We start from the raw sequence: 15619 nt of genomic DNA, 5'->3' as shown, positions 1-15619 counted from the left end.
ATGATGCTTTAGTAAGAATATTTATACAAATAAAGAAAAAACAAAAAATAGTCATTTTAAATGTGAAAAAAACCCTAAGATAATATAAAGAAAGAGGAGGAAAAGATGGAGAGCGTCCATATGGTTGCATTGACTTGCTTTGGAATCAGAGAATGGGTTTAGGAGATGAGCACCTTTCTAATAGCAGCTTTTGAAGGTAGACGTTTTATAGCCCATTTAATGTAGCACTGAAATTTAAAATAGTCTTCAAATAGAAAAATCTTCACTTAATAATCACTTAACTTCAACAGAATCAAAGGCCTTCTTTAAATCAATGAACGTTAAACAGAGCGGCATCTTGAACTCCTGAGAAACCTCAATGAGCTTGGTTATCGTGTGGATATATTCGATGGTGCTGAATCCTTTGCGGAACCCGGCTTGCTCGCATGGTTGTTCTTCATCTAGTGTTCTGCCAATCCTATTTAGGATGACTCGAGTGAACAACTTGTAGATGACAGACAATAGGCAGATCGGGCGATAGTTGCCAATGTCATGGATGTCTCCCTTCTTGAACAGTAGTACGGTCCTGTTGGTTTTCCATTGGGACGGAACCTTGCATTCAGACAGGTAGCGTGTGAAGAGCCAAGCCAGTGTATTGATGAGTACTGACGGCAGGTTCTTCAGGTATTCAGGTCTGACCTTGTCTGGGCCGGGTGCTGTTTGTTTCTTTACCAACGAAATGGCGTGTTGGATTTCGGAAGGGAGAACGTTGGGAATGGCATATCCATCCTGTGGAATTTGGTATGTCGGCAAGTGGACATGGCTATCGAAGAGATTTGAGTAGAAGTCATGGATAATCTTCTCCATTGCCGTTCTGGAGGATGTGATGGATCCATCAGGACGTCGGAGGGCAGTCATCTTGGTCTTATAGTTGGCGAAGGACAGGCGGGCGTTACGAATACTTTTCCCGGCTTCTGCCGCATCTACCAGTACTTCTGCTCTTCTCTCTTTGAGGTCTTCCTTGATCGCATCTCTGCACTGCTTTGCAAGCTCGGACGTTAGCTTGCGGTTGCCTGAGGCATGCGCCAAACCACGCTGGCGAATTAGCTCAAGAGTTTTCGAAGATAGGCGACGTTTTGTGGCTATCTCTCTCTTGGCGTTCCTCGCACATTCATGGAGGTGCTGAACCAGTCGATCGTATTCCTCGTCAATGTTGTCAACAATGGCATCTTCCCATGTTGCCGCAATAGTACCAAAGAGTTCCCAGTTGGTGGTCATTCTGGGAGTTCTCTTTTTGAACTTTGCAGCCCTTTCTCCCCGCTCTGTGAAGTAGAATTTTGCACGAAGGAGATGGTGGTCCGATCCCGTTCGAAATTTTGGGACAACAGCGACATCAGTCAGGCAAAACCGTCGATTGAATATGATGTGGTCTATTTCGTTGTGGAATCGTCCACCGGGAGACTCCCATGTCCATCGTTTAGATTCTGCCTTCTGGAACTGTGAGTTACCATGAATGGTCTTGGTCGACATGATGAACTCAGACAGTCTCTCACCCTGTTCATTCCATTCTAGGCCATGGGTCCCAATGTGAAGTTCTTCAGCTGATCTTTTTGGTCCTATCTTGCCATTAAAATCACCCACAATGATCTTGTAGAAGGTGTGGTCTTTTTTATAGAACTTCTTCAGCTCCATGTAGAACTTCTCGATTTCTCTTTCATCATAATGAGATGTTGGTGCGTAAACAACGAAGATAGAAACTGCAGGCAGTGAGCCACATCTATTCAAATGTAAACGTCCGATTCGGGTTGTTAGGCATTCGAATGAATCTATGCTCTTGGCCAAGTTTGTGTTGACAAGGACACCAACACCTCCAACTCCTCTTTTATCACATGTTCCGAGGAACAATTCTTCTCCAGTGTCGAAAACGGCATGGTGAGATTCGTGCCTTCTTGTCTCGGTCAGACCAATGATGTCGTACTTGATCATTCGCGCTTGTACCATCAGGTCCTCGATGGATGCATCTGATGCTAGCGTACGTGCATTGAAAGTACAGACGATCATTTTTGTCTTCCTTCGTTGTGGCAGCCTAGGTCGGCCTTGAGATTTTGTCGGCCTCTCCTTTCTCATCCTTCTCAGTGCTGCCATGTCGGTGAAGCCTGCAGGGTCAGGTGAATGAGACCAGTTGTAGTTACTGGTTTTGGCATATCGAATACACAACGGATAGCTTGCCAGGCTCTTCCGTGTGGGCGGAATACTCTCAGTAGCTTGTCAGTCTTTCCGAGAGGGATAGAGGCTTTTGGGGCGACCTCAAATCTTGATGAAGATTATTGATCCACCCTCTGAGAAGAGGTTGTCACTTTCCTGAGGAGAAATTGTCATTTTCCAGGTTAAGTGTTAGCAAAATCTTTAAAAAAGGACAGTTCTGCATTTTGATTAAGTGGAGCACCTGCTGCTTATTGTCAAGTGGGGTAACAATGTGAAGATGATCTTCTACCTATACTTATCATTTTTTTTTCTCCAAGGGCTTTCCAGGAAACTCAAATGCAGACAGCGTGGTGCAATACAGACTCCATTCTCCCTTTCAAGCCAGATTTCTGCGCTTCCTTCCTGTGGCCTGGAACCCTAAGGGCAGGATCGGGATACGGATTGAAGTATACGGATGTGCATACAGTGAGTGATGGCTATACCCAAATGGCTATGTTACCATGCTAACTCCATGTTAGCAGGATATTGTTCACTGAGATCATGGTCACGGTCCTTCCGTTGTTCATCGATTTGCTCGAGCAGGCCCAGTAACGTCTCCTTCGTGAAACTTGTTGTTACTGTGTTTGGCATATCGAATACGTCACGGGTAGGTAGCCAGGCTTTCCCAGGTGGACTAGATCCCTATGTAGCTTGCGGGCTTTCCGAGAGGGGCCGAGGAATTGAACTCGGGTCGGCCATGTTGGCTGCCTACAAGACAAATGCCCTTACCTACTGTGCTATCGCTCCAGCCCAGCAGGACATTACAAAAACCAAACTGAAAACCCTTGTTGATCTATGTCCTTTGATTATCATAGTTGATTATTTATTTTAACTTGGATCACATGAAATATTCATTCACAAAGCTGCTCATGATCGGGTTTCAGTCACAACATGTTCCAGCACCCATCCCTCCATCAGTGTACATTTTCTACCACCAATGTCTCCAGTTTCCCTCCTGTCACCCCCACCCCTGCACCCAGCCTGCATCTATGGCAAGCATTTTCTTCTTCTTCCTCTTTCTTCTTCTTCCTTTCTTCCTCTTTACCCCCCTCATTCTCCTCCTCCCCCTTATCCTCCCCCCTCTTCCTTCCTCTTCTTCTTCCTTTTCTTCTTCTTTCTTCCTCTCTTCCTCTCTTTTGGGAATTATGCTTTATAATGTAGATACTAAAAACAGTACATCATGTTTTTTTTCTTTACCCACTGCTCCATAATTGATCTTTTCAGCCTTTTAAATATCTGTGTGTGTAGAACTGGACTGAATGGATATCTTTGATAATACACCTGTTCCTTCAGAGTTGAGTTCAGATACCTAGTCAGAAGTTTAGAGACATAGATGTCTAAAGTTTCCCAGAGTGCATGTTCATAAAATTAACAAAGTTCAAATTGACAACAGAAGTTAACTTAAAAGCTGCTTGATATTTTCTGACACTGTAAGGACACTTGTGGGAGTGGGTGTCGCAGGCCCAGATACCCATGTGATATGTGGACCCCACAGTGTCTACATTCTATTTACACCCCCTCATTACATGCTTTCTGTACAGCCATATAACTTAATTTACTCTAAACTTTAGAACATCATCTCTATATTCTACCTGCTGATTTCCACTGATAATAAAAAAAATAAAGCTAGGAAAGTCACGAACATTGGAGTATTTGACAAAATCTATCCTCAAGTTGCTATTTTGAAGATACAAAATATACTGTTATTTCTTAAGTTAGTAGAAATCACACTATTTTTAAAGAAATATCTTTAGAAAACTGAAAAAATGTAGACTAACTTGGATCATAATAAGATTGGGTTTTTTTCCCTTTAGGTTTGGATAATAACAGGCAATACTCAAGACTTACTCCTGGCTGTGTGTGAGGGATCAGTCTTGTTGAGCTTTCTAGACCATATGTGGTGCCAGAGATTGAACCTGGATTTGCTGCATGCAAGGCAAATGCCTTATCTGCTGTATTATTGCTCCAGCCTCAGGGAACAACTTTTCATTTTAGGTTCAGGTCCGGTTGATCATTCACACTTCCTCAAACCTTATTCTGTATCCGAGTCAAGCATTAGTTTGGCATAAGTATGTAATTATAATATCTACCACATGTAGAATTCATAATGTGTCACATACTAACTACCACACTCCTACAGACATTTTCACTTGAATACCACACCAACCAAATGAGTTTAGTATAGTGATAATTGCACTGCTTTAGAGATCAAAGAAAACTGGACCTTGGGAAAATGAAGATGTTTTCTGACTGTCTAGAGGATACCTAGGTATTAGAATAAAGGAAAGAAGGAAGGAAGGCAGAAAGACACGAAGGGAGAGATGGAGGGAGGGAGGGAGGGAGGGAAGGAGGGAGGGAGGGAGGGAGGGATAGAGGAGGGGGGAGGGAGGGAGGGAGGGAGGGAGAGAAGGAGTAAAGGAACTTTACCAGAATTATACTTTCAAAGTAAAATATTTGGGTAGTGTAGTAGAAAGGAGGGAGTATACTCATCAGAAGAAATTAAGGTTTTATTATTGCAGGGACAGGCTTTGTGGGTATAGTGAGTTATTGAAAATGCTAAAATTATCACTTTGGTTATCCATAGATAATGTGATTTCTGAAGGTGAGGTTAGCACAAGCAACTTCATTATAGATATGAGAGTAATTCTAAACCTTCCCAATCCCCAAAGTTTCACTGTTTACCAAACTTTGTCTATATTTTGGTGTTTCTATTTCCATGGGCTATTAAACTGGGGAAGGTGTTGTGTTTGCATCCATATTTTTTCCTGCTTTGCATTAGTCAGTTTTTTCCACCCTTTTGTTTCTTGGATCTCTTAAATGAGCTCAGACTTCCATAGCTAGGACACCTGAAATTTAGAGATTCCCTTTGATCCCCTGAAATTAGCATCTCCTTCCATATTCTGCAAACAACTTCAGGGGTACTGACTTCAAACCTCAAAAAGCTCATTGATGGGGGTTTGCCATTGACTTGATATTACTTTGGCAGAATGTATTAGCTAGTTCCTTGGTTTAGATAGCATAAGGAAGATTAAAGCTGAGTGTCTGAAATCCAGATTTTCCTGTTTGCTTTGCTTTGGAGCTGTGGTGCTAGCTGTCATTCAGTAAACATGAGCAGTTAGAGACAATGTTCTCTTTCTCTCTCTGTCTCTGTCTCTGTCTTTCTGTCTGTCTGTCTCTCTGTCTCTGTGTGTGTCAGACAGATAACAAATCACCAGGGCTTCACAGTTTACTTTTTTGATGAGTGTGTAATGTGTACATTTCTCTTTTAAATTAATAATGGATTTTATCTTTGTCATTTGTTTTTTCACTGAACACTTTATGTTGAGAAGAGCATCAGTGGCTTATCTTAACAGGCAGTATCTCTTGCTTTCAGTGCTTTTTCAGTTGCTTTTTTTTTCACTTGTCCACAATTACATTACTATTCCTATAAACATTCCATTTTCTTTTTTGGTGTTTGAACCACAGTCAGTAATGCTCAAGGGTTACTCCTGGTTCTGTACTCAAGACTTAACTCCTCATGGTTCTCAGGGGACTATATGGGATGCCGAGATTGAAGCTGGGTCAGCTGCGAACAAGGAAAATGCCCTAACTGCTGTACTACCGATAGCTCAAAGCTTAAACATTTTCTTGCCTTCCTGAAATGGCATATGCACTCTGTCCTTCGATGATGATGATGATGATGGTGATAATGGTGATGATGATGTGTGTATATGCAGCAAGTAGGCAAGTAGAGAGAGGGGGTGTAACCAGGGTTACACCAGTCTGCAGGCAAGGTCCTGGGTCTGCTGTGGGGCTCTCCTTGTCTGTGTCTTATTGACTTTTCTGGATCATGTTAGCCATCTGAGCCACTTTCCTTTTCCTCCCTTGCTGCCTCCCAGCATTTCTATCCACCTGATGTCCACATTCCTTTCAGACCTGCTCTAGGCCTTGCCTTTCACTCAAGGCAAGTGCAAGGCATGTGCAAGGCAAGCCACATGTTGGGCAAGTGCCCTTTCCTCTGTGTTATGACTCTAAAACTCTAAAAACTCTAAAATAATATGAAAATTATCCCACTCCTTTTTTAATATATAGTAGATATTGTTCAGTGCAGTTTTATCTAACATCTAGTAAATTCATTATGTAATTACTCCCTGATTTATTCTTAATCACCTGCCTGGTGCGTGGGGCTCACCTAGAGTTGCGCCTGGTATTTCCCAGGGACCATGTGGTGCCCCAAAATAAACTGGGGTTGGCCTCATGCAAGGCGCATGTCTTCACCCTGTATAATTTCTTTCCCAGTGATGGTATTTTTTAAAAAGGAAAAACAAGCAAACAAGTTCATAAATTAGCACCACTAGGTATTTCACTGAAGTAAATACTGAAAGACATAGTACACACCCTATATAATGTAGGTGAACAAGCAAAATCAGATTGTACTATAAGTCACGTATACTGATAGCTTCAATGCATCAAAAATTTTGTTTTAAAATACTATAATTTACTGAGGCCCAAACAATAGCACAGCAGGTAGGGTGCTTACCTTGCATGAGGCTGACCCAGGTTCAATTCCCGGGATGCGTATGATCCCCCAACCCTTCCAGATGTGATCCTTGAGTTCAGAGCCAGGAGTAAACCCTGAGTACTGCTAGTTGTGACCCAAAATAAAACCTCTACCACCTTTTATTCTCCCTTTGCTACACTCCAAGTCATCCTCCTCCCCAGAGATTTTAAGGGCCAAGAAATTTGTTCATGGCATATTTTTTTTTGTTTTCTTCTACTGGTTGTCTTTAGAGTTAGTGGATATTAAAATATTCAACTTTATATCTTTCTTCAGTTTTCTTTTTTTCTTTTTAAGGGACTCAATTGCAAATACCATATATCAGATGAAATATGTATACATACAAACGTATATATATGTATTTGTGTATTTTACTCCTTGACTTTGTTTATTTCACAATTCTTCACAGTCCTGTTTCTGTTCTTGTATTATTATTTTTCCTCTTGGTTACAGTTTAATATATTGCTATTAATTTTCAAATTCATTGATCTCCTCTGGCATTCTTTGCATTTTGTATTTTTCTTCAAGGATATTGTAGGGTTTTTTTGGCATCTTTCTTGAGTCTGCTTAACTTTTGGAAATATAAAAAGGTTATAGTGTTCATCATCATCGTCTTTGTTTTTCTAACATGCATCAGTTCTATGTGAATTTTTACTGATTTTTTTTGTCATCACTGCGGGTCATTCTTTTCAGTTTCCATGTATGCTTGTAAATATTGGTTAAAGATAAGACTTTTACTTTTGTTTTGTTTAATGTTTTTGCATTGTAATATTTTTGAACTTCATTCAAATATATATTTGGATGGTGTCTTAGAATGTTAAGAATTTGATCCTCATGTCTTGAGGAACCAGTTGGGATGAGAGATTTGTGCAGAAAGTAGATAAAGGACCAAACATGATAACCTCTCAGTGTCTGTATTGCAAACCATAATGCCCAGAAGTAGAGAGACATTATGGGGAATATTGTCTGCCATGGAGGCAGGGGAAGGGTGAGAAAGGGGGAGCATACCAGGGATATTGCTGGCGGGGAATGTGCGCTGGTGGAGGGATGGGTGTTTGATCATATTGTGATTGTAAGCAAACATGAAAGCTTGTAACTATCTCACGCTGATTCAATAAAATTAAAAAAAAAGAATTTGATCCCCTTAAGTGTTTCTTTTAAAAAGTTGTTATTCCCAGTCAGTTCAGTGTTTGGTCTAGAGTTAATTATTCCCCACTCCTCAGTAAGACCATCTTGAGCACTCCACCCTATTACATGGGTATTGAGATTTCTGGGTGAGTAAGCAATAGAATGGCTACTAGTCCTGTGTGTGTAAATCCTATTTCCCATTCACATCGGTGGTTCTTTGCCCAGCCCCAAGGCATGCACTGATCCATGCTTTTCTGAAAGCTTTAGAAATGTTGCTTCTCAGTCACTTGCATTCTCTGCCTCTCTCTTCTCTGTACTCTGCTGATGCATTCCAGGTGCTTTAGTCTCTCAGCAGACTCAACTCTGTCTCATCTGCACTAGGAGTCTGTTGGGCTCTGCCTGATATCTTCCTTTTTTCTCTCTGACCTGGAGCCTCTCCAAGCTTAAGCCCTGGTAACTGTAGTGCTTTGGTTTCGCTTATATTATAATTTTGTGTCTTTATCATTTTCTACAGCTTTTGTACCTGGGTAGAATGTTCCATAAAGTGTAATGTATGTGCTTTAGAGCACATATTCCTGCATTTTTCTCTGCCCACACTCCATCTTCTTTCAAGACATGCAATGCAAGCAACCACAGTCAGAAATACCTGAGGGTCATTATGGGTTTTATTTTGAATGAACTGCGAAAACAAATATTATAACCATTTGGGGAGAAATCAAAGTCCTTTCCCTTAAAAATAAAACACAAAGTTTGCCCACTCTCACCATTTATTATTCAAATTAGTATTGGAAACACTTGCCATAGCAATTAGGTAAGGAAATATATCTTTTTAAAAAAATTTTAGATAGAAAAGGAAAAAGTCAAACTTCCATTCTTTGCAGATGTCATAATTTTTATTTAAAAAACTTAAAATTTACAAAAAAGTTAAATTTAATCTACAAAAAAACTTTAAATTTAAATCTACGTAAAACAATTGTATATTTTTCTACAAATGCTCCTGGAAACAATTGATATGTATGCTAAAGTGACAGGCTACAAAATTAACATGCAAAAGTCCATGACTTTCTATATGAAAATAATAAAATTTAACACAAAGGTATTAAAAAGCATCCCGTTTATGATTGTGTCATAGATTTTCAATGAATTTAGGGAAGGGTTTTAGGTACACCTGGGGGATCCAAGGTGCTCTGTGCTCGGGAAAGATTGAATGTGGGTTTATTGCAAGTGAGGCAAGTACTTAACTTCTGTACTATCTCTCTAGCCCTTGAATTAATTTTTTAGTAATTGTGCATTCAGAAATCTTTTACTGTTGCCAGTTTTTTATTATCCCCACATTCAGTTACATGATTCCCTATGGGATTGCAACCACAGTTAATAAAATTACATTTCAGAGCAGCAGTTTTCAAAATATATTTATAAAATTTTATTAATTAGAGAATGTATGATAACAGCAAATTCCCAGGCCCATCATCAGATACATCCAGTCAGAGATTTTGGGATGGTCTCAGCACTTTGCATTAACACACCAGCATATCTAATTCAAAGAAAAGTGACATTATTATTACAAAGATAGAGGGGACTAGAGAGATAATACAGTCATTAAGGTACTTTACTTGCCTGGAGCCCACCTGGTTTGGTCCTTGGCACTGTGTATGGTCTAAGCACCTCCAGGAGTAATCCCTGAGCATGCTGGATGATGGTGCCTAATTACCTCCCCAAACAAACAAACAATAGGACCAACAGAAAATCTTATGACAAATATTATCTGATCAAAATTATTCTGGGCTGTTTTCCACAATGGGATCAAAAGCATGAAGCAATTGCCAGAGTACAGCTCCACTTTAAGGACAGTGCTGCCCGACCTCACCCAACTCTGCAGGCTGACCAAGACCTGCCAGCCAGGGTTAGGAAGGCACAGCTACAGTGGAGAAAGTGTGAGTGTGAAAGCATGGAGCACCCTGCAACCTCTTCCTACAAGTGGACTGAGCAAATTCACTCCCCCTCTCCCCATTACACTGACCAGCAGAACAAAATGTGCAAGTTTTAGATGGATTTAGACTGAATCCTGAATTCACTCACCCAAGTCTCATTGTCCCCCAGGATAGAACTGTTGTCTGTTGTCAAGAGAGCATACAGCTCTGGTTTGCTCCCCTTCCAACACACCCACATCTCATGTTGCTGTAAAGGTGCTGAGGGATTTTGTGGTGGCAGATACTTCTGGCAGAGAAATCAGTGGCATGGGTGTGTGGTCTTTGGCATATGTGAGGACTTCTCCAGAAACGCTCCCATAACACCATCCCTAAAGAGTGGCTTCTGGGAACTAATTCTAATGAGTAGTCATAGTCTTAACCCACTTATACAGATTTTCCTTGACATTATCCTGAAGTTGGGAGAAGTTTCTTTTACAATATAGGTAACTGATCTCGCTTTTGAATAATCACAGACATGTTTACTAGTAGTGCCTGCCCTACTTCAACGTTGGATTCTCTTTTAGGACATTTACCCTGAGTGTTGTGAGAGATGTATGCCAAACGCCTTGTTAACATTCTGATTTCCTGTGTAACTAAGAGCTGACAATAAAGTAGGAGGACTCTTTAAAAGAGTTATTTATAAAACTAAAATTCCTTATCCACTAAAAAAAGTTTGTTACTTTTGCCTTTCAGCAATGTACATGGAGGAAAATGATATTGTCTAAATGTAATAGCTTTAAAATTTATTCTGGCTTCATCAATTTTTTGTCTTCAAACTTCTCAATTTTTTAAGGGGTAGCTACATGAAATGGTTGATTTATTTGATCTATTATTATTGTTATTATTATTATTTGATTTGAGAATAACAACTAGCTATGGTCAAGGCTTACTCCTGACTATGGACTCAGGGATCACTCCAGTCAATGCTCTGGGGACCATATGAAGTGCCAAGAGTTGAATCTGGGATGTCTGCTTGCAATGTAAGGTCTCCATCTGCTGTACTGTCTCTTTACTATACACTTGAGTTTTTTTTTTTTCTCTTGATTTTATTCCTGATTTTATTCCTACTCATTTCTTTTTTTTTTTTCCCTTTATTTTATTTTATTTTTTTTAAAGTTGTAGATTTACAATTTTTTGTGCTTTGGTTTCAATTATACAATGATCAGATACCCATCCCTCCACCAGTGCCCATTTTCCACCACCATGGATAATATCCCTCCCACCCCCATCCCCCCATCCCCCCGTCTCTGTGGCAGGGCAATCCCCTGTGTTCTCTCTCTCCTTTTGGGTGTTGTGGTCTGCAAAAGAGGCATTGAGTGGCAAACATGTTCAGTCCATAGTCTACTTTCGACATGCATCTCCCCTCCTGGGAGGATCCTCCAAACATCTTTTATTTGGTGCTCCCTTCTCTATCTGAATAGCCCTTTCCTCTAGGATACCCGGCTGGCCTCTAAGTTATGGAGTAATCCTCCTGGTGCTGATCTCAGCTATTCTTGGGTATTAATCTCATACTTTGTTACTTTATATCCCCCAGATGAATGCAATCTTTCTATGTCTATCCCTCTCTTTCTGACTCATTTTGCTTAGCATGATACTTTCCATATTGTACCACTTGTATGTAAATTTCATGACTTCATCTTTTCTAAGAGCTACATAGTACTCCATTGTGTAGATGTACCAAAGTTTCTTTAACCAGTCATCTGTTCTTGGGCATTCAGGTTTCTTCCAGTTTCTGGCTATTGTAAAAAGGGCTGCAATGAACAAACAAGTGCAGATGTCACTTCGACTATACATTTTTGCCTCTCTGGGATATATTCCCAGGAGTGGTATTGCTGGGTCAAATGGGAGCTCAATTTCTAATTTTTTGAGAATCGTCCATACTGTTTTCCAGAAGGGCTGAACCAGTGGACATTCCCACCAACAGTGAAGGAGTGTCCCTTTCTCGCCACATCCACGCCAGCATCGGTTGCTTTTGTTCTTTTGAATTTGGGCCAGTCTCTGAGGTGTGAGATGGTATCTCATTGTGGTTTTGATCTGCATCTCCCTGATGATTAATGATGTAGAGCATTTTCTCATGTGCTTTTTTGCCATTCGGATTTCTTCTTTGAGAAAGTTTCTGTTCATTTCATTGCCCCATTTTTGGATGGGGTTGGATGTTTTCTTCTTGTGGAGTTTAACCAGTATTTTGTATATCCTGGATATCAACCCCTTGTCAGATGTGTATTCGGTGAATATCCTTTCCCATTCTGTAGACTGTCTTTGTATTTTGGTCACTGTTTCTTTGGAGGTGCAGAAGCTTCTTAGTTTAAGATAGTCCCATTTATCTATCTCTGTTTTCACTTGCTCGGCCAGTGGCGTGGCATCTTTGAAGATACCATTAGCTTCAATGTCATGGAGGGTTTTGCCAACTTTATCTTCAATGTACCTTATGGTTTCTGGTCTGATGTTGAGGTCTTTAAACCATTTTGATCTTACTTTTGTACATGGTGTTAGGCAGAGTTCTGAGCCTATTTTTTTGCATGTAGCCGTCCAGTGATGTCAACACTTGAGTTTTAAACATAAAGGGATTACTTTAAATTGTTTAGTTAAACTTAATGAGATGCATATCAAGTATATATTAGCCGCACTTTGTTTGGGGGGGGGGGTTGTGGAAGTGCCTCTCATGGCAGTTGTCAAGGCTTACTCCTGGCTCAGTGCTTAGGCTTACTCCTGGATTGATGCTCAGGGATCATGCCTCGTAGATCTCATAGAATCAGATGGGGTACTAGGGATTGACCTGGGTCAGACACATGTAAGATTAATGCCCTGTCCCCTGGATTGTCTCTCTGTTCTTAAACTACAGATTTTTATAAAAGTTAGATTGAAAGATATCAGTTTCATCTTTTCTTATACTTTCATTTATTACACAAGTGTATTTTTATGACTTTTTAGTTGTGAAATATGAGAGTGGGGATGATATTAATTCTTCTATATATATTGCTATATATTAAAACCAGTTTAATACTAGTTTGACTGAGGTTGTTTTTATATTAGTGATGAAACTTTTAAATATAAATTGAATGCAAGCGACCCTGTCAGAAAGATAAGACACTGTCAGAAAGTAGAGAAGAAATTGTCACGTCACAGTAATAAGACACCTAGTAGAATGACTTTCATGTTTTCTTGAAGTACTATGCAGAATAGATATGCTTTCTAGATGACTGAGGATCCTTTACTAAGAGCTCAGAGGAGTTTTGTAAATCTAATGTAAATTCCTATAACACTTATTCTTAGCAAAAGTTTATGGGAGTGTTTGCTCTATAGGAATTAAAATCAAAACTACTGATTTAAAATTGAACTCATTTACATTGAATTTTAGTAATATCTTTTGTAAGTATGTAAAAAGTATAGCATTTCAGTGAAACAATATTCACTGACCATAAAATATAAGAAAAGACTTTCCTTGTGAGAGATTGTCTTCAACATCTTTCTATAATCACTATGTTCACAGAATGAAAATAGACCAATGCAAACATATGGAATTTCTGAGAAGATGCCTTTTCGGAGAAATGTCAAAAGAGGCAAAGAATTGAGTCCAAGTATTGTTCTTTTTGGTGCACAGAGAAAATTGACAGTGTAGTTTTTTACTATGTTAAACAGACCAGAGATATTCTATTTGTGTGTTGACTTACACATTTCAACTAATTGATAAAATATATTATACTTCAGTAACATGTTAATGTTTTCTGTTGTAGGATCCGAGATGATTAACTTTGATGGGAGAAGTAACTTATTGTATACATTTAAGCAGAAATACATGAGCTCAACAAAAGATGTGATTTCTTTGAAATTTAAGAGCAGACAAAATGATGGGATTCTGTTGTACAGAGAAGGACAAAATGGCAAATATATCACACTTGAGTTAGTTAAAGGAAAACTTGTCTTATTTCTTAACTCAGGTAAATCTATGGGAAATACTTTGGAGAATTTAAATTAGTTAGATAAAATTTTATGTCTAATTTTTGACGACTAAATGATTAATTTATCCTAAAACCAGGACACTATTGAAAGTGGAAGAAATAACCTATAAACTAGTATTATGGTCCAAGGGTGTAAGCCAGGACTTTCTAGGTGCATGGATTATCCTATAACTGAGTGTGTATCTTTAAAAGGCAACAACAATGTATCTTGAATATGCTTTTATGAAAAAAGTTTTATAAACTTGATTATTCTATAAAATGATTATTTTATATGTTCAACATGCTATCTACCATTATTGTAAAGACAAGAAAAATGATATGAATCATAATTATAGGACAAATGAAATAGAATTACTCAAAATATGAAGAAAATTGGCTTCATGACTAGAATAGTTTCACCAGTTCACCAGTCCTTGGGACAGAAGGAAAGTGTAATTGTGAGAAGTGCTAAACCTCAATAGTATGAACAGGACGGAATTGTTCATTTACCATTTCTCTCTTTTTAGGAGATTCTAACTCACCTTCCTCTGATGTCCAGGAGGTCCTCACTCTGGGCAGCCTGCTAGATGATCAGCACTGGCATTGTGTCCTTATTGAGCTCCTCCGGACTCATGTCAACTTCACTGTGGACAGACACACACATCACTTCCAGGCTAAAGGAGAGCCTGACTATTTGGATCTTGATTATGAGGTGTGAAAATCACTTTCTAATATATTGGATGTACCTTTTAAATGTAAATATCAGGATTTATAAGAATATTAACATTTATTCTTTAAACATTCAATCTTATGGCACCATGCTCTTCACCACAGGTTCAGTATTCTCTCTACTTTCCCTTTTTACCTTCTAGAGATGGTGATGGATAGCGAAGAGATTTACTGTGATCATCTGATCATTTCTTATCATATGTCACCATTAAATCATGGTGTTAACCTGAGAATAATTTAATGTGATATTTCAATTATGCCTTAATAAAATACATAATTACCTGCTAGAGAATGTACCACTGTGTACAGAAAGTTTTTTTATTCTATGACTAATATAATAGTTGAGACTAATATAATGTGAGATGTCTGTTATTCCTTAATAAAATACATTATTACCTATTAGAAAATGTACCACTGTGTACAGAAAAAGTGTTTCTTACGAGTTGGGAATCACAGTGAAATATTTCTTGTGGTTGATGATACACAAGAATGTAGGGAATACATTTCTATGCTATTGTGATGGATTGTCCCTTACTATTGTTACTCTCACATGGGATTAAGTGATCATTACATCTAGGGAATAAGTAGATGAAACACTTTCGATATGACATCAACATTTTACAAAGTTTGGAACTTTCTTTCATATTACATCCAGTTTTGGGCTGGAGCGATAGCACAGCGGTAGGGTGTTTGCCTTGCATGCAGCCAACATGGCTTACCCGAGATTAATTCCTCCGCCCCTCTCGGAGAGCCCGGCAAGCTACCGAGAGTATCTTGCCCACACGGCAGAGCCTGGCAAGCTCCCCAAGACGTATTCAATACGCCAAACACAGTAACAACAAAATCTCCAATGGAGACGTTACTGGGCCCGCTCGAGCAAATTGATGAACAATGGGAGGGCCTTTACTTTACTTTACTTTTTACTTTACTTTACTTTACTTTACTTTACTTCTAGTTTTAGGTTTTGAAGATACTTTGAGTTGTAGGGCAATCTTAAGAAGATTAGCAACAGAGATAATTTGGAGAAGTAATTCTTTTGTGCCAAAATTTGATTTCTTTTAAATAATGCACCCATTTAGTTCAAATAACTCTTA

The 15619-nt window shown here is 39.1% G+C and overlaps 1 protein-coding gene across 2 annotated transcripts in view; it reads left to right on the top strand.

Moving 5' to 3' along the window:
- LOC130035380 (contactin-associated protein-like 3) overlaps positions 1–15619 on the top strand; it is a 197020-nt gene that overhangs the window by 55616 nt on the left and 125785 nt on the right. For both annotated transcript variants that reach the window (XM_056127055.1, XM_056127054.1), the window contains exons 3-5: positions 2502–2649; positions 13593–13796; positions 14324–14508. In XM_056127055.1, the coding sequence (XP_055983030.1) occupies positions 2502–2649; positions 13593–13796; positions 14324–14508 (537 nt within the window). The remainder of the gene's footprint in view (positions 1–2501; positions 2650–13592; positions 13797–14323; positions 14509–15619) is intronic.

The sequence above is a fragment of the Sorex fumeus genome, unplaced genomic scaffold, assembly GCF_029834395.1.
Source record: "Sorex fumeus unplaced genomic scaffold, SorFum_2.1 ptg000063l, whole genome shotgun sequence".
NCBI classification, from domain to species: domain Eukaryota; kingdom Metazoa; phylum Chordata; class Mammalia; order Eulipotyphla; family Soricidae; genus Sorex; species Sorex fumeus.
Note: the sequence above shows the minus strand (reverse complement) of the source record. Positions and strands in the feature narration are given on the sequence as shown.